The following is a 17,192-nucleotide window of genomic DNA, read 5'->3' on the forward strand; positions in this document are numbered from 1 at the left end:
AAAATCCCAGGAAAATCCCCGGCCCTGAGGCCTCCGGGCCTGCAATCCAAGAGGATTTGCCTCTCAGAGCATGGAGAATTAAAAAGGTTCACAGATTTCTTTCTGTCTGGAGACTGGATATAAATTTGGGCTCTTTGGGAAAACCTGATCCTGCTGCTCCTGAAAGGAGAGGAACCTGTTTGTGTCTTTTAAGTTGTTGCCATCTTTTCTGTGAGGGCTGAACTCCCCAAATCTTCCTGTTTGTGCTCCAGTTATTTGTGTTTTCCACTTTAAAATGTTTTCCTTGCTGAGAGTTGAACCAGGAAAGCTTCATTTTGAAGGGAATTATTTCTCTGTGCATTTTTCCTCCTCAGGGTTTGAGTTTTAAGCGCAATAATGCAAAATTTTGATGCTAAATAATGTCAGGTTTTGTCTCAGCATAAACTTCTCCCCTTCACCCACCAAAAGTAAATAAATAAGCTGGGCAGGAGTTTTTGTTTTGATTTCTGCCAAGCTGAACTAAGGAATTTTGAAGTTTTGTTTGCTGAGGGAAATGGAAAAGGGCCAGGTTGGAATGGGAATGGTTGTGGGATCTCAGCCTGGTCAATTGATCTCCTTCAAAATGGAACTTTGGGCTCGCTGAGTGCTCCTTCTGCAAGGCAGGAGCTGCAGGAGCCTCTGGATATTTTTGTTTTTTCCTTTTCAGTGGGGTTGCACCAGCTGGATCTGCTTAAAAATAAACAGCAGAGCAGGAGAGGAGGGCTTGGCTGTGTGCTCCAATATTCCAAATTTGAAATCCCTAAAATAAATCTTCATCTCTGCTGTGGGATGGATTTTACAAGAAGGGAACAGGCAAATCAAAGTTCCTTGCTTGGATCAGCAGGAATAGCATAAAACTGTCCTGCTGCAATATTTTACTGGATAAAATGTGTGGTTCTGAGCAGAGAGTGCAGGAAAAAATGGGTTATATGAATTCCTTGGAGTGGGAAATCCTGTGTAGTGGCAAAGATAAAACAACTGCACTTCATGCCCAGGCAGGGATTTCCACCAAAAAAATTGGAGAACTTTGCCAGGACCTGGGATGTGCTGGTTCCTGGAGCAGGTGGGGTGGTAAATTCACCATTGTGTATGTAAATTTACCATTGTTTCTGTAAATTCACCATTGTGTATGTAAATTCACCATTGTTTCTGTAAATTCACCATTATTTCTGTAAATTCACCATTATTTCTGTAAATTCACCATTGCTTCTGTAAATTCACCATTGTTTCTGTAAATTCACCATTCTTTCTGTAAATTCACCATTGTTTGTGTAAATTCACCATTATTTCTGTAAATTCACCATTGTTTCTGTAAATTCACCATTGTTTCTGTAAATTCACCATTGTTTCTGTAAATTCACCATTGTTTCTGTAAATTCACCATTGTTTCTGTAAATTCACCATTGTTTCTGTAAATTCATCATTGTTTCTGGAAATTCACCGTTTTTTCTGGAAATTCACCGTTATTTCTGTAAATTCACCATTGTTTCTGTAAATTCACCATTGTTTCTGTAAATTCACCGTTATTTCTGTAAATTCACCGTTATTTCTGTAAATTCATCATTATTTCTGTAAATTCACCATTGTTTCTGTAAATTCACCATTATTTCTGTAAATTCACCATTGTTTCTGTAAATTCACCGTTATTTCTGTAAATTCACCATTCTTTCTGTAAATTCACCATTGTTTCTGTAAATATGATTTATAAATCCCTGAGGGTGAGGAGCACAGGCAGAGCTGTGGTTTCACCCTGTCCATTGCACACACGTTCTTGCTATAAAAATAATTATTCTAATTATATCCTGTAACAGTAACAACTTCCAGCATTGTCTCTGAGTTTTACCAGCAGGATCCAGGTGGAAAATTCTTTCTGATGAATAAAAAATTCAGGCTGATGTCTGAGTTTTTGCTGGGAGCAGCCACACGATGGCAACATTGCTAATCCTTAATTTTGTTTGTGGAAGCAGCTCCTGGAGCTGGAACCAGGAGTGGAGCTCTGGAGTTCTCTGGGGTTTTGAGGAAATTTTTCCTTCATGGTTTGACCTGGAGAGGGACATTTCCCAAGGGATGGAGTGATGGGAAAAGAGGGAATGGTTTTAGGCTGAGGGAGGGCAGGGACAGATGGGATTGTGGCAGGGAATTCTTTGTGGTGAGGGTGGTGAGGCCCAGGTTGGCCAGGGAGGTTTTTGGAGGTGTCCCTGCCATGGCAGGGCTGGCACTGGGTGGGCTTTGAGGTCCCTCCCACCCCAACCATTCCAAAATTCCATGAAATCAATCCATTATGAGACCCTTTGTGGCTCTCAGCTCAACATGGGCAGGCTTTTAAGAGGCAGGAGGAGAAAATGCCACTTTCCTTTATTTTTTCCCTCCTTTTTTTCCCCCTTTTATGAGCTGCAGTGGAACCTGTAAAAGGCTTTTCCCCTGTGGCAACCCAGCAATTCCTGAAGTGGTGCAGCTCTGAAACAGGAGAACAGGACCTGGCACTGCTGAGGGAGCTCAACCAAGTTCAAGCAAGACCCTCTTAGATCTTGGACATGATAAAATATGGGTGAGTTTTGGTGGAGACTGGAAGAAAAATGCGTCCTTTCAGCCAAAGTAACTCTTATCCCGACAAACATTTTGCTGGATTGTTATTTGAATGAATATTTAATATAAAACATGCAACCTGCTCTAATAAGAGCACATTCATAATTTTGAGCAGGCGGGCCCTGTCCAAAATTCCCTTGGCTTTGCTCTGGGTAAGGAATAACTTAAGAAGGAAATGTTGGACTGCAGCAGCTCTTGGCTGAAGGACACAGTACAGCAGGAACAGCTGTGGAAGCAGATTTACTGCAAGAAGTGAGGCTGCTAAAATCCTGACAGTACTTTGATTTTTTTTTTTTTTAAATGAAAAAGTCCAATATGGAGTTTATGACTTTTCATACAGTTATTTATTTTAGGAATAAGAGAGCTGCCAAACACAGCAGGTAGTTAATACCCAATTCAGACTGTGTTTAACTAGGGAAGGAGCTGTTGGCTGCATCCTTTGGGATTCTGTGATTAACCCACAGGGAGCTGGAGGTGGCTTTTTCCAGAGGCTTTCAGGTGAAACATGAGTGGGAGCTGGCTCCCTTGGAGCGGAGTGAGGTTGGAATCAGATGTAGCAGATAATTCAGCTCATCCTGAAATGATTCCTCTGCTGAAATCAGCTTTTCCTTTGGACATGGGAGATGGAGATGACCTGGAGCTGGGGTGGAGATTCAGTCTCTGCCTCAGTTGCAGACACGATCTCTCCTGCTGAGGGTGGTGAAGGGTCTGGAGAGTCAATCCCAGCTGGGGGAGCTGGGAAAGGGCCAGGGCAGGCTCAGCTGGGACAGCAGCAGGAATTCGCCCATGGAAAGGGAGCTCAGGCTGTGCAAACCCAGGGCACACAGGGAATATTTCTGTGTCTGCTCTGGGGTGCCCTGACCCCCAGGGCAGCGCTGACTCTGACCCTCACTCATGGAGAAAGTTTCCCAGACTTCAACATAAACTAGGATCCACAAAAATGTGAAATAGTTTATAGAGAGCAGTGTAGGTGCATCACTGGGTGAGAAATTGAGGTTTTGGGGTTTTTAGTGTGTTGTGGATGGCAGCAAGATGGAGGGCACAGGGTGCTGTCCTGGGTTTGTTCTTCAGCTTCTTCTTCCTCCTTCTCCATGGGTTTGGGTGGCATTTTGTAACTGGGCAGAAAAGTCCCCATTGCAGCTCTGTGGGATCAGTTATTGGGTTAAAAGGGAAAATAATCCAGGTGTCAGCTCCTAATGGGATAGTTCAGTCTTAAAAGACCTTGGAACAAGAGATTGTTGCCATTTTGTGCCTTCTAATGAAAAGCTGCAGAACTCACAGTAGTGAGACGGTTTCACTGATAACAAATGATAAACACCTGAGTGTGAACATGGAACCCCATCTCAAGTGCCTTCAATCCACACCAGAGAAACCCACACCGGCACTGACACAACCGCACTGACACACCAAGCCTTGGCAGGGGCTGCCCAGGGAGCTTTGCAGTGCCCATCCCTGCAGGTGTGCCCTGGAGGTGGCACTGAGAGCTCTGGGCTGGGCACAAGGTGCCCACGGGGCACAGCTGGCACTGCATGGGCTGGCAGGGCTGTGCCAGCCCCAGGGATTTTGGGATTCTGTGGCTCCTGCACTCAGGAAGGAGGCTCAGGCTGCTGGGCCCCAGCTGAGCTGCCCATGAGCTCTTGGTGGGACCCTGGAGGGTGACTGGGATCCTCCCTGAGTGTCCCATGCCAGGCAGAACTTTGGGATCAGCTCCAGAGGCTCCGTGCTTGGCCCCTGCTGCTCCCAGCCAGCTCTGACACCTCAGGTTTGGGGGATGAGAGGGTTCAGCCACAGGTTTGGGGGATGAGAGGGTTCATTCCCAACCCACAAGGGACAGGGGGTCACTGGTTAGTGCTGAACAGTGGCCACTTTAAAACCCCTCTGGTGAACTTGGCAGCATTCACTGAATTCTTATTTTTGCCTGGTGCTCATCATAAAAAAAGGAGGGATAACAATCCTTGCACCCCTCCTGAGTGTGCTCTGAGGTTAAACCATGGAATCCCAAAATTATTTGGGTTGGAAGGGACCTTAAAGGTCGCCTCATTCCAGCCCCCTGCCATGGGCAGGGACACTCTCAGGAGGTGATGGAACTCATTAAGCAGAAAACAAAGAATCCAACAAAGTTGGCCAAAACACATCTTCAAAATGTGTTGCAGGAGGAGCAGAGGAAGCTTTGGCTGGGGCTGGGAAAAGAGAAGCAGATCTGGCAGCAGGACTGACAGAAATGGCTGCAGGTCTGGTCACACTGAGGAGGAGCTGGAGCTGATGCCCAGACACCATAAAAGCTCCAGAGGAAGGGAGGGTGTTGAGCCCATGGAGTGTGAGCTCCTCTAAGGACCAACATTCTCCTGTTTGGGCCTTGGAAGCAACGAGACATTCCAGAAGTTCTGTTCACAGCCCATTCCTGCTTTTATGGATCAGTCTGCTCGTGTCTGCCACGTAACATCTGCCAGGAGGCAGCAGCACAGCTGGGAGAGCCCAGATTGCTGTGGAGCCTGGAGAGGAGGAGCTGGGGCTGTGGCAGACCCTGAGGTGCCGCCGCTGGGGCTCTGCTGCCTGCGCTGCACATTCCAGTGCTCGGGATGTGCTGCTGGCCATGGGATCACCAGCCCAGAGATCCCAAACAGGCGTGTGTGCCTGGATCCAGGTCCCAAAGTCTGGATCCAGGTTCTAAAGACTGGATCCAGGTCCCAAAAACTGGATCCTAGTCCCAAAGTCTGGATCCAGGTTCCAAAGACTGGATCCAGGTCCCAAAGTCTGGATCCAAGTCCCAAAGACTGGATCCAGATTCCAAAGACTGGATCCAGGTCCCAAAGTCTGGATCCAGGTTCTAAAGACTGGATCCAGGTCCCAAAAACTGGATCCTAGTCCCAAAGTCTGGATCCAGGTTCCAAAGACTGGATCCAGGTCCCAAAGACTGATCAAGGTTCCAAAAACTAGATTTAGGTTCCAAAGACTGGATCCCAGTTCCAAAGACTGGATCAAGGTTCCAAAACTAGATTTAGGTTCCAAAGATTGGATTCAGATTCCAAAGGCTGGATTTGGGTTCCTAAGACTGGATCCTGGTTCCAAGTCTGGATCTGGGTTTCAAAATCTGGATTCAGATTCCAAAGACTGGATTCAGATTCCAAAGTTTGGATCCAGGTCCCAAAGTCTGGATCCCAGTTCCAAAGGCTGGATCTCAGTTCCAAAGGCTGGATCCCAGTTCCAAAGACTGCATCAAGGTTCCAAAAACTAGATTTAGGTTCCAAAGATTGGATCCAGATTCCAAAGATTGGATCCAGGTTCCAAAGTCTGGATCCAGGTCCCAAAGTCTGGATTCAGATTGCAAAGACTGGATCTGGGTTCCAAAATCTGGATCCAGATTCCAAAAGCTGGATTTAGGTTCCTAAGACTGGATTTAGGTTCCAAAGACTGGATCTGGGTTCCAAAATCTGGATCCAGATTCCAAAGACTGGATTCAGGTTCCAAAGTTTGGATCCAGGTCCCAAAGTCTGCATCCAGGTTCCAGAGTCTGGATCCCAGTTCCAAAGGCTGGATTCAGATTTCAAAGGCTGGCTCCAGGTCCCAAAGTCTGGATCCCAGTTTCAAAGACTGGATCCAAGTCCCAAAGACTGGATCCAGATTCCAAAGACTGGATCCTGACTCCAAAGTCTGGATCCCAGTTTCAGAGAGTGGATTCAGATTTCAAAGGCTGGATCCTGGTTCCAAAGACTGGGTCCAAGTCCCAAAGACTGGATTCATATTCCAAAAACTGGATCCTGGTTCCAAATAATGGATCCAGGTCCCAAAATCTGGATCCAAGTCCCAAAGACTGGATCCAGATTCCAAAGACTGGATCCAGGTCCCAAAGACTGGATCCAGGTCCAAAGACTGGATCCTGGTTCCAAAGTCTGCATCAGATTCCAAGGCTGGATCCCGGTCCCAAGTCTGTATTCAGATTGTAAAGACTGGATCTGGGTTCCAAAATCTGGATCCAGATTCCAAAGACTGATCCTGGTCCAAAGTCTGGATCCAGATTTGAAAGGCTGGATTAAGGTTCCAAAGACTGGATCCAGGTTGCAAAGGCTGGATTTAGATTCCAAAGACTGGATCCAGGTCCCAAAGACTGGATCCAGGTTGCAAAGTCTGGATCCCATTCCAGAGTCTGTATCCAGGATCCCAAGCCTGGATGAGCTGAGAGCTCCACGGAGCTTCTCCCCAGGGCTGAGGCAGTGGCAGCTCTGCTGGGGCATCTGCCAGCTCCTGGTGCCAGGGGTTCTGTGGGGCTCTGGATCCAGCACAGCCCCGTTTGTTCCGTGCCCAGGTCACTAAAGGAACGCTTGGATGTTGCTGGGAATGGGAATTCCTTTCTCCTTCTGGCAGATAAGGTTTTCCCTTTAGAGGAAGCAAGCACCAATTCCACAAAACCCTAGAAAACATCAACAAGTGCAAAGCTGAGTCCCTGAGTTCACAGTGCTCAGTGGAAGGAAAATATTTTACTGAACTGACCCAGTTTCCAGATTCTTCATCCTCTGCTTCCTTTCAAGAGTGAGTGGGATTAAAATGACTTTGCAAACATGATGTAACCCAAATCTGGTGTTATTTTACCCGATCTTTACCATGTGTTTCACAGAATCATCCAGGTTGGAAGAGACCTCCAAGATCATCCAGCCCTGCCATGGCAGGGACACCTCCCACTGTCCCAGGCTGCTCCAAACCCAGTGTCCAGCCTGGCCCTGGACATTTCCAGGGATCCAGGGGCACATCCACAACCTCTCCCAAGCACTTTAACTCTGATTTTCAAGGCTTCTTTTCAAGAACTTTTGCTCTCTGTGTTTTCCATGGAATGGTAAAATGTGACCATGTGGAACAAAGGGGCAGCTCAGGGCAGGGTGGAAGGCTGGGATTGCTCTGTCCATGATCCCTTTTCTCCCACAGAGAGCCATGAAAAGCAGCTGAGGTTCATTAGCAAGGCAGCCTAATTGGGCTGGAATTGCCAGGGATAGCAGTAGTGGTGATAGCCCCAGCCTGGATGGATTTGAGAGCATTTGGTGATCAACAGCAGTGATTATGACATTTTTAAAATAAAATTGCTTGTCCTTGACTCCAGTGGAAGGGAGAACTCCCTCACGCATCCCACGGGCTGCAGCTGCTCTGCTCAATAGCAAACACTTTGTGAAATGGCCAGCAAAAGCCTTTCCTTGCCATCCCATCCCTCTGAGGGGGCAAAATCCCCCTGACTTTGATTCTCTGTGCTCTGGAGGCCTTTTAGTTAAAAGCTCTCTAATAGATTTGGGAGTATTGACAGTAATAATGAGCTTATGGGTGAAATGGTGACCTCAGGGGAGTCAATGGAGCTGGAATTGCAGCATTTTAAATATCCACACATCTCCATGAAGTCTGAACATGTGCTCTCAACAGGTCAGATCTCTGCATTGATTCACTCCCCTTTCCAACAGTTTGCTTACCAAACATCTTTGCAGTGTGAGCTAATGAAATTAATGTCCTTTCCTCCTGCTTAATGCAGAAAATAAAATTAACCACCTTTTCCCCCAGGAAAAAGGAGGGAGCTTGGGTCTGTCCTGCCTTTCTTGTCAATTTTAAACCCATTCAGATGTTTGAGTTTATGGGGAACTGTCTGAAGAACAGCCAGGATTCTCAGGGAAGGGTTTAAACATGACTTGTGATGCCGTGGGCTGAAGATTTGGAAAGGATGATCTGAATTAAGTTGGGAATCAACACCTCCAGGTGCCCCTTTAGTGATATGTGGGTAAAAGGAATGTGGGGACCAAGGTGGATTTGTAATTTTTAAGAAAACAAGTGAAAAAGAACATTAATGTTACATGGCAAGGCATGCAAGGAAGGGATAATATCTTTTAGTAGATCAAAAGAGGAAAGAAATAAAGAAGGAAAAGAAGGGAGAAGGGAGAAGGGGAGGGAAAGGAAATATCAAGGAAAGGAAAGGAAATTTCAAGGAAAGGAAAGGAAATTTCAAGGAAATTTCAAGGAAAGGAAATTTCAAGGAAAGGAAAGGAAATTTCAAGGAAAGGAAATTTCAAGGAAAGGAAAGGAAAGGAAATTTCAAGGAAAGGAAAGGAAATTTCAAGGAAAGGAAAGGAAGGAAAGGAAATTTCAAGGAAAGGAAAGGAAAGGAAATTTCAAGGAAAGGAAAGGAATTCAAGGAAAGGAAATTTCAGAAAGGAAAGGAAAGGAAATTTCAAGGAAAGGAAATTTCAAGGAAAGGAAATTCAAGGAAAGAAGGAAAGGAAAGAAATTTCAAGGAAAGGAAAGGAAAGAAGAAGGAAAGGAAATTCAAGGAAAGGAAAGGAAAGGAAAGAATTCAAGGAAAGGAAACAAGGAAAGGAAAGGAAAGGAAAGGAAAGGAAAGGAAATTTCAAGGAAAGGAAAGGAAAGGAAAGGATCAAGGAAAGGAAAGGAAATTTCAAGGAAAGGAAAGGAAATAAAAGGAAAGGAAAGGAAAGGAAATTTCAAGGAAAGGAAAGGAAAGGAAATTTCAAGGAAGGAAAGGAAAGGAAATTTCAAGGAAAAGGAAAGGAAATTTAAAGGAAAGGAAAATTTCAAGGAAAGGAAAGGAAATTTCAAGGAAAGGAAATTTCAAGGAAAGGAAAGGAAATTTCAAGGAAAGGAAAGGAAAGGAAAGGAAAGGAAAGAAAGGAAAGGAAAGGAAAGGAAAGGAAAGAGAAAGGAAAGGAAAGGAAAGGAAAGGAAAGGAAAGGAAAGGAAAGGAAAGGAAAGGAAAGGAAAGGAAAGGAAAGGAAAGGAAAGGAAAGGAAAGGAAAGGAAAGGAAAGGAAAGGAAAGAGAAAGGAAAGGAAAGGAAAGGAAAGGAAAGGAAAGGAAAGGAAAGGAAAGGAAAGAAAGAAAGGAAAGGAAAAAAGGAAAGGAAAGGAAAGGAAAGGAAAGGAAAGGAAAGGAAAGGAAAGGAAAGGAAATTTCAAGGAAATTTCAAGGAAAGGAAAGGAAAGGAAAGGAAAGGAAAGGAAAGGAAAGGAAAGGAAAGGAAAGGAAAGGAAAGGAAAGGAAAGGAAAGGAAAGGAAAGGAGAAAAGAGAGAGGAAAGGGAAAGGAAGGGAGGAAGGGTGGAAGGGTGGAAGGGAGGAAGGGAGGGAGGAAGGGAGGGAGGAAGGAAGGAAGGAAGGAAGGAAGGAAGGAAGGAAGGAAGGAAGGAAGAGGAAGGAAGGAAGGAAGGAAGGAAGGAAGGAAGGAAGGAAGGAAGGAAGGAAGGAAGGAAGGAAGGAAGGAAGGAAGGAAGGAAGGAAGGAAGGAAGGAAGGAAGGAAGGAAGGAAGGAAGGAAGAAGGAAGGAAGGAAGGAAGGAAGGAAGGAAGGAAGGAAGGAAGGAAGGAAGGAAGGAAGGAAGGAAGGAAGGAAAGGAAGGAAGGAAGGAAAGGAAAGAAAGAAAGAAAGAAAGAAAGAAAGAAAGAAAGAAAGAAAGAAGGAAAGAAAGAAAGAAAGAAAAAAGAAAGAGAAAGAAAGAGAGAGAGAGAGAAAGAAAGAAAGAAAGAAAAAAAGAAAAAGAAAAAGAAAAAAAGAAAAAGAAAAAGAAAAAGAAAAAGAAAAAGAAAAAGAAAAAGAAAAAGAAAAAGAAAAAGAAAGAAAGAAAACCCCACTGGTGTCAGTTTTAGCATGCAGTAAGATCCCCTGGTTCACAGCTCTGTGACAGAAACCATTTCCCTCTCTATTGACATCCGAGCACTTCCAGGAATTTTTGCCAGACTTTACGAACTGTTCCTGCTCCTGTCCCACATTCTGCCTGGCTGGGATTGCTGCAGTGAGAACGGCCCTGCACAGGAGTGTTCCCAGCACACCAAACCCGGCAAGGGAATGGATTTATCAGTACATGGCAACCCCCCCAATGACCCAGCGCCATTTCCTCCCTTGGAGCTGCGCTCCAGCATTCACGGCTGTCCAAGCCCTGCCTCAGGCTGATATCCAATCACTTGGCAGCATCCCTTAGAGTGGAAATGCAGGAAAAGCCCAAGGCCTTGATCACCTCCACTGAGCTGAAAAAAGCATCCCTGAAATCCATAATGGACTATGAACAGTTGGTCTCCATCCTCTCTAAGAAGCTGTTGTGCACTTTGTGTCCATTCCCTGCACCTCAGGGTCTGTCCCTGAGATGTTTGCAAGGTCATTGATCACAGAATTTGGGCTGGAGGGGACCTTAAATCATCCAGTTGTCATGGACAGGGACACCTTCCACTGGTGTCCAACCCTGGGAGGAGCTGGAGCTGCTGCAGAGCCCAGAGGAGGCTCCAGGATGGGCAGAGGGATGGAGCAGCTCTGCTGGCAGGAAAGGCTGGCACAGCTGGCATTGCTCACCTGCACAGGAGAAGCTTTGGGCTGAGCTCAGGGCGGCCTTGCAGGGCCTGGAGGAGCCCCAGGAAAGCTGGAGAGAGACAATTGCCAGGGGATGCAGGGACAGCACCCAGGGAATGGCTGCCAGTGCCAGAGGGCAGGGCTGGGTGGGATCCTGGCAATGAGGAATTGTTCCCAGGCAGGGTGGGCAGGGCTGGCATGGAATTCCATCCCTGGATCCCTGGCAGTGCCCAAGGCCAGGTTGGACACTGGGGACAGTGGGAGGTGTCCCTGCCATGGCAGGGGTGGCACTGGGTGGGTTTTAAGGTCCCTTCCAACCCAAATCCTTCTGGGATTCTATGAGTATGCACACCAGGCTGCTCCCAGCCCCAGTGTCCAGCCTGGCCTTGGGCACTGCCAGGGATGCAGGGATGGAATTCCAGCCCAGCCCTGCCCACCCTGCCAGGGAACAATTCCCCATTGCCAAGATCCCACCCAGCCCTGCCCTCCTTCAGTTCAAAGCCATTCCCCCTTGTCCTATCACCACAAATAACCAAAGTCAGGTCCCAGATCACTTTTATTATTGTTGGTCTCAGCAAATTGCTTAGAAAATCCATTTATTTTTAAAAAGAGGGGTGACGTTAACATGAAGCAGTGCTGAAAACCCTGTGTCCAATCCAAATCAACACGAAGCCAAAGGCAGTGGTGATCAACCACAAAAAGGAAGGTTCAGAGTGGAACCAGGGGAAATGTTGAAAATCTCCCCACTCTGGAGGTGACACAAGGTGACAATTTAATTGCAAACAGATTTTTCTTCTTGCCAAATGAAGAATTGTTGCCTCCTAGGTATTAGAATTATTTTTTTCAGTGTGTTGGTCCATCTGTTGAAAGTGGGAGACCTATACATTTCTGATTTAAGAGAAATCCATCTATTCTCTTTTTTGCATTATTTTATAACCTAATAAGTGTGCCTGGGACTTTGCTGTAATGTGAGATGGAGAGGGCTGGGCTTCTTTCCTCATTATTTTAATTTTTGATTGTTTGAATGCACTGTGGAACAATGGAATTCTGTGAGGATTTTAGAAGGAAATGTCTGGATTTGGTACTCCTGACAAGCACCAGTCACAGCCCATGGAGGGTGCCTTGTGCCCCAATGGAAGTTCCCCAAAAATCGCTGGAGGGGATGGAAATATCCTTGCCAACCCTAATGCACCTTCAGGCACAAAATACCAGCATTCATCCCAAGAAATGAGCACATTTCATTACATGGGATTTGTGAAATAGGATTCTAGAAACTGTTTTTCCACTCCCTATAATACACAGATTGTGCAGAATGCTAAATCTGCTCAAAAGCTAAAAGTGACAAATGCTGACACTTGTTAACTTTAATTTTTAAAGTATATTTAATATCAAATGTCTGGTTCCATTCTATTCCTGACATTTGTAGAAAACCCAATTCTGAGCCACTTTAGAGGGTTTGTTTCCCTTGTGATGCATTTCAACAAATGCACTGAAATTTTATTTTGATCAGGTCAAAACATTGTAGTGTAACTTCAAATATTGGCTGTAACAGGCTGTCAAATACATCTGTCACAGTGCCATTGAAATTCATATTTCAAGGGACTGTAAAAAAAACAAACAAAAAGTTAAGTGAAAGCAAAATTAATACCTTGTCATGTTCATGAATTATGGAAATGAGGAGCTGAGCAGGCAATCTCCTGGAAATCATATTGTATCCCCAAGAAATTCCGGGTTTTAGTGAAAATTCTGTCTTTTTTGGGGGGAAGAAATGAAGCAATGCGGCCAGTTCTGCTTCACAGGGCACCAGCTCCAAACAAAATGATAGTTTTTAACAAAATACTCCTTGAATTGCCTGGAAAGCTGTGATGGGAGGTAGACAGGGAAGTGCTGCCTTGGGAATATCTCAGCCTCCTTGGCCTTTATTTCCCAGGTTTTGCAGGCAGCAGTTCTGCATCCACACCCTTTCCTCCTCGGGGGAAGAAAAGGAAGGAACGAACAACGGCAAACTCCAACATCCATTCCGAGTACTCTGGTGCCAGGCACAGAATTCCCGAGGCAGGTCCAGGGAGAGCTCACACGTAGTCGCTCAGTCTGTAGCCGCTGTGGGACGCAGATGTCAGGGAAGGAGCGTGGTCGCCCTTGGAGGCACTGGGAGGCCTGGAGGATGGAGGCCTGGAGGATGGAGGATGGTCCAGGGAGAGCTCACACGTAGTCGCTCAGTCTGTAGCCGCTGTGGGATGAAAAGGTAGGGAAGAGCGTGGTCACCCATTGGAGGCACTGGGAGGCCTGGAGGATCGAGGATGGTCCAGGGAGAGCTCACACGTAGTCGCTCAGTCTGTAGCCACTGTGGGACGCAGATGTCAGGGAAGGAGCGTGGTCACCCTTGGAGGCACTGGGAGGCCTGGAGGATGGAGGCCTGGAGGATGGAGGCCTGGAGGATGGAGGATGGTCCAGGGAGAGCTCACACGTAGTCGCTCAGTCTGTAGCCACTGTGGGACGCAGATGTCAGGGAAGGAGCGTGGTCGCCCTTGGAAGCACTGGGAGGCCTGGAGGATGGAGGTGCCGCGGAACGCGGCTGGAAAATCGCCTCATTCCCGAGCCACGACGTGCACAGCAAGGCCCCACCCAGGATGCTCAAGGCCGAGGAGACAAAGCCCAGATAGAGAGCCTGCCCTATCTCGTACTTCATCCCAGTGGGCAGCGTGGGGCTGTAGAAATCCACCACCACCTCGTTGGTGCACCACGACACCGGCACCAGGCAGAGCAGGCCGGCCGCCACGAAGCCGACGCCGCCGGAGCCGGCCATGGAGGCCTTGGCGGGGCTGCCCTCGGCGCAGCGCGTGCACCTCATGCCCACCACGGCCACGGCGGCCGCCAGCACGGCCAGCAGGCAGGAGATGACCATCATGGCCCGGGCGGCGCGCAGGTCGGCGGGCAGCGCCAGCTGCGAGCGGTGGGGCTGGCACTGGTAGACGCCGGTGCTGTGCTTCACGCACTCCATCCACAGCCCCTTCAGGTAGGCCACGGCCGTCAGGATGTTGGTGCCCACGTGGGCCGAGCGCCACCAGTGCGGCAGGATGGTGGCAATCAGCGTCCCGATGAAGCCCAGCAGGCTGAGGGAGAAGCCCAGCAGCTCCAAGGCCCAGCTGGCCATGGGAATGTTTGTGCTGTGGGGTTCCCTTAATGAGGCGCCTCCGCTTGGGCTGCCTTGGAAGGCGCGAGGTTTTCTTGGAAGATCTGCGGCTGTTCCGCCCCGACACCTCCTGCTCTCCTAATAAAAGGTAATTGAGGGAAAAAGGAGTTAATTATTACCCCAAAGCTTTGCCTCTCCAGCCAGTGAGGTGCGTTTCAAGCGCAGCGAGGGCAATAATTAGCATAGTTATCGCTGTTAATCGTGTTTTTGTGGAAGTAATGGGAAAGCAAGCTTCCCTCTTCCCTTATATAAACAGCCTTGTGCTGCCCGCTGGGAAGAGAACTCAAGACAATTTATGAAATGGAAAAAAAATATTTGAAATGCAAATATTCCTCTTCCCAGCAGGCTCTTCAAAAAAACAAACATGATTTCCTCTCTAAAGCGGAGAATTAGGTAGTGTTAACACTTGGAATGAAGGAGATTTATAAAGTAGGGAACTGCAGGTTGCTTTACACGATGAAAACATTCCCAGAAGGTCACAGCAGGACTAGGAAAACAATAAGGGTGTATTTGCTCAAAGTAGGGAGCAAAAAGAGTGATTTAAAACCTGTGGAAGAGGATAACAAATATTGGATTAAAGTCGCTTTCCTGACTGGCCAGTATTTCTTGAGGTTGCATTTCAAGAAAGTAACTCAAAGGGGAATAATTTTCATTGGGATCTGGGGAGTTTCAGGTCATGATTTCAGGTTGTGGGTGAAATGTGGAATCAGGCAAACATCCTGGAGCTTCTGAGGGGCAACACCTTCACAGTTTGGTCGTGTATAAATCCAAGCTGGAAAACAAGGAATGGCAACTCTTCCTCCTGTATAAATCCCAGACTAAGTGGCCTTTTCCAGTGGCTGCCTTGCCAGCTCTGTTATCCATCAGGCATGATGTGTGTGGGCAGAAACACGATATTTTAATATATAAAATAACCTTTGCATCACAATCCAACCTGGAATTCAGGAACGAGTTTAGGCTTCAGCTCTGCCAAGCCCTGTGCACGTGCTGAACTCCTGCTGGGAGGAGAAAGTGGAAGTGTTTGCTGGAGTTGGTCTGAGCAGGAAAAGGGAGGAAAAGCATCTGGATCAATGATCAGTGCCATCAGGACAGCAGAAGGAGGCAGAGGGAGCAAGGTGAAAGCTGCTCCACGTTCTCATTATCTCAGACTTGTCCCTAATGAGTCTGGAGTGCTTGGGGTGACATTGGAGTCAGGCTGGTCTCTGTTGTTGTGGCTTTCACTGCTCTGACAGTGAAAATCATGGAATCATGGAATGGTTTGGGTTGGAAGGGGCATTAAAGCCCATCCAGTGCCATGGCAGGGACACCTCCCACTGTCCCCAGTGTCCAGCCTGGCCTTGGGCACTGCCAGGGATGCAGGGGCAGCCCCAGCTGCTCTGGGAATTCCATCCCAGCCCCTGCCCACCCTGCCAGGAAGAATTCCTAATTCCCAAGATCCCATCTAACCCTGCCCTCTTCAGTTTGAAGCCATTCCCTGTGTCCTGTCCCTCCATTCCTTGGAAATTGTCCCTCTCCATCTTTTTTGCAGCGTGGGTCATCTCTTCCAAAAACAATCCCTTGCATGTTGTGAAAAGAAAGGGAAAATTGAAAAGCACAAGGATTTTGTGACCTGGGCAGGAAAACACCACAGGCTGAGGACTCTGTGCTTCTACACATTCCTTTTATTTGGAGTGTGCCATGAGATGAGCAGGAATGGGATGTTGGATTTGCTGCCTGGAAGGGAAGAGCAAAGCAAAGAGCAGCTTTTCTTTAGTGTGCCTGGTTTTAGGAGAGTTTTTCCCCCTGTTGCCAGTTCCTGGCCTGTCAGGTTCTCTTTAGGTAACACAGAAATGAAAACACCTGAGTTGATGTGGCTGCTGAGGGAATTGACCTCATTTGTAGGTTCTGAGAAAATCACAGAAGGTTTTATATCAGAAATCACCATTCCAGGGGAGGCCAGGCTGCAGATTTCTCTCAGCTATCACAGATATGACAGGCCATGAGTTAGGGCCAAGCGCAGCACAAAGGAGCAAATTGTTTCCTCCAGCACTACTGGAGATATTTTATTTCTGTCCCAACCCAAGAAGTCCTCAGGTATATTTGCCTTGCAGGTTATTTGGGTTTGATTCCCATATTAAGGAAAATTAAGCAGTACTTTTCTTTTTTATATTATTTTTTGTTTGCTGTGAGGTGCATCTGGATCTAAGCACGCCACAGATCTCAGGGAAATTATCCTGGGAATATCTCCAGGATCAGGGAGATCTCCACATGGTTTTGGGTCACAGCAGGACCATGAGGGACCTCAAGACATCTCACAGGACATTGGCAACCAAGCTGGAAATGGAGCTTGGGTCTCCTGTGTCCTTAATCCCAGAACCACCTTCCTCATCTGTTTTTGCCTGGTCTGGGCAAAAGACAGAATCCCAGAATGACCAGGTTGGAAGAGACCTTCAAGCTCATTGAGTCCAGCCCAGCCCCAACTGAGCCCTGGCCCCCAGTGCCACATCCAGGCTCTGTTAAACACACCCAGGGATGGGGACTCCACCCCCTCCCCGGGCAGCCATTCCAGAACTTTCTCACCCTGGCTGGAAAAACCTTTTCCCTGCTCTCCAGCCTGTATTTCCCTTGGTGCAGCTCGAGGCTGTGTGCTCTGGGTGTGTCAGTGCTGCTGCAGACAGAGCCCAGCCCCAGGTGAGCACAGGCCCCTTTCAGGAGCTGTGCAGAGCGATGGGGGCAGCCCTGAGTCTCCTTTTTGCACTCCCTCATGATGAGCACGACCCAAGATTATCCTCTCCAATTCCCCATCCCACCCAGGACATCCAAACCTTTCCCACCATCCCAAGGAATGATCCAGCTCACTCTGGTGCATTTGCAAAGAGATTCCTGAGGTCAGGCACGAGGCTTTGCAGCTGATCCTGGGGAGAGCAGAACCTCAAAGGAAAATGTGATTTACACCACGAGTCCTGGGAAATGGACCCCCCATTTAATGGAGGTCAAACCACTCTGGGGCTCAGCAGCAGCTATTTTTAGATGTCATTAAGGTGTTATTTTTAAACATCAGCCATTAAAAGCTTTCTAATTTAAGCAGCCAGTGTTAATT

At 47.3% G+C, this 17,192-nt stretch overlaps 1 protein-coding gene across 2 annotated transcripts; it reads right to left on the reverse strand.

Annotated features, from left to right (window-relative positions):
• Window positions 1-13,236: 13,236 nt before the first annotated feature.
• On the reverse strand, window positions 13,237-14,074 carry CLDN14 (claudin 14). 2 transcript variants are annotated; one of them, XM_064736892.1, is made up of 2 exons: window positions 13,531-14,074; window positions 13,237-13,394 (listed from the first exon to the last, which is right to left on the reverse strand). In XM_064736892.1, exons 1-2 carry the CDS (start codon window positions 14,072-14,074, stop codon window positions 13,237-13,239), a joined length of 702 nt encoding a protein of 233 aa, XP_064592962.1. The 2 variants fall into 2 exon arrangements, with proteins under 2 accessions (XP_064592962.1, XP_064593631.1); XM_064737561.1 differs by having other exon boundaries at window positions 13,382-14,074.
• Between the last annotated feature and the right edge of the window lie 3,118 nt (window positions 14,075-17,192).

This window comes from Zonotrichia leucophrys, chromosome 1 (genome assembly GCF_028769735.1).
Source record: "Zonotrichia leucophrys gambelii isolate GWCS_2022_RI chromosome 1, RI_Zleu_2.0, whole genome shotgun sequence".
NCBI classification, from domain to species: domain Eukaryota; kingdom Metazoa; phylum Chordata; class Aves; order Passeriformes; family Passerellidae; genus Zonotrichia; species Zonotrichia leucophrys.

Excerpts from the sequence above, each read along its gene's own strand:
- CLDN14 (XM_064736892.1), bottom strand. The coding sequence starts at position 14,074 with ATGGCCAGCTGGGCCTTGGAGCTGCTGGGCTTCTCCCTCAGCCTGCTG. Across the intron at positions 13,395-13,530 it reads CCTGGGTGGGGCCTTGCTGT|CGACTACGTGTGAGCTCTCC; the intron begins GCACGTCGTGGC and ends CTACAGACTGAG.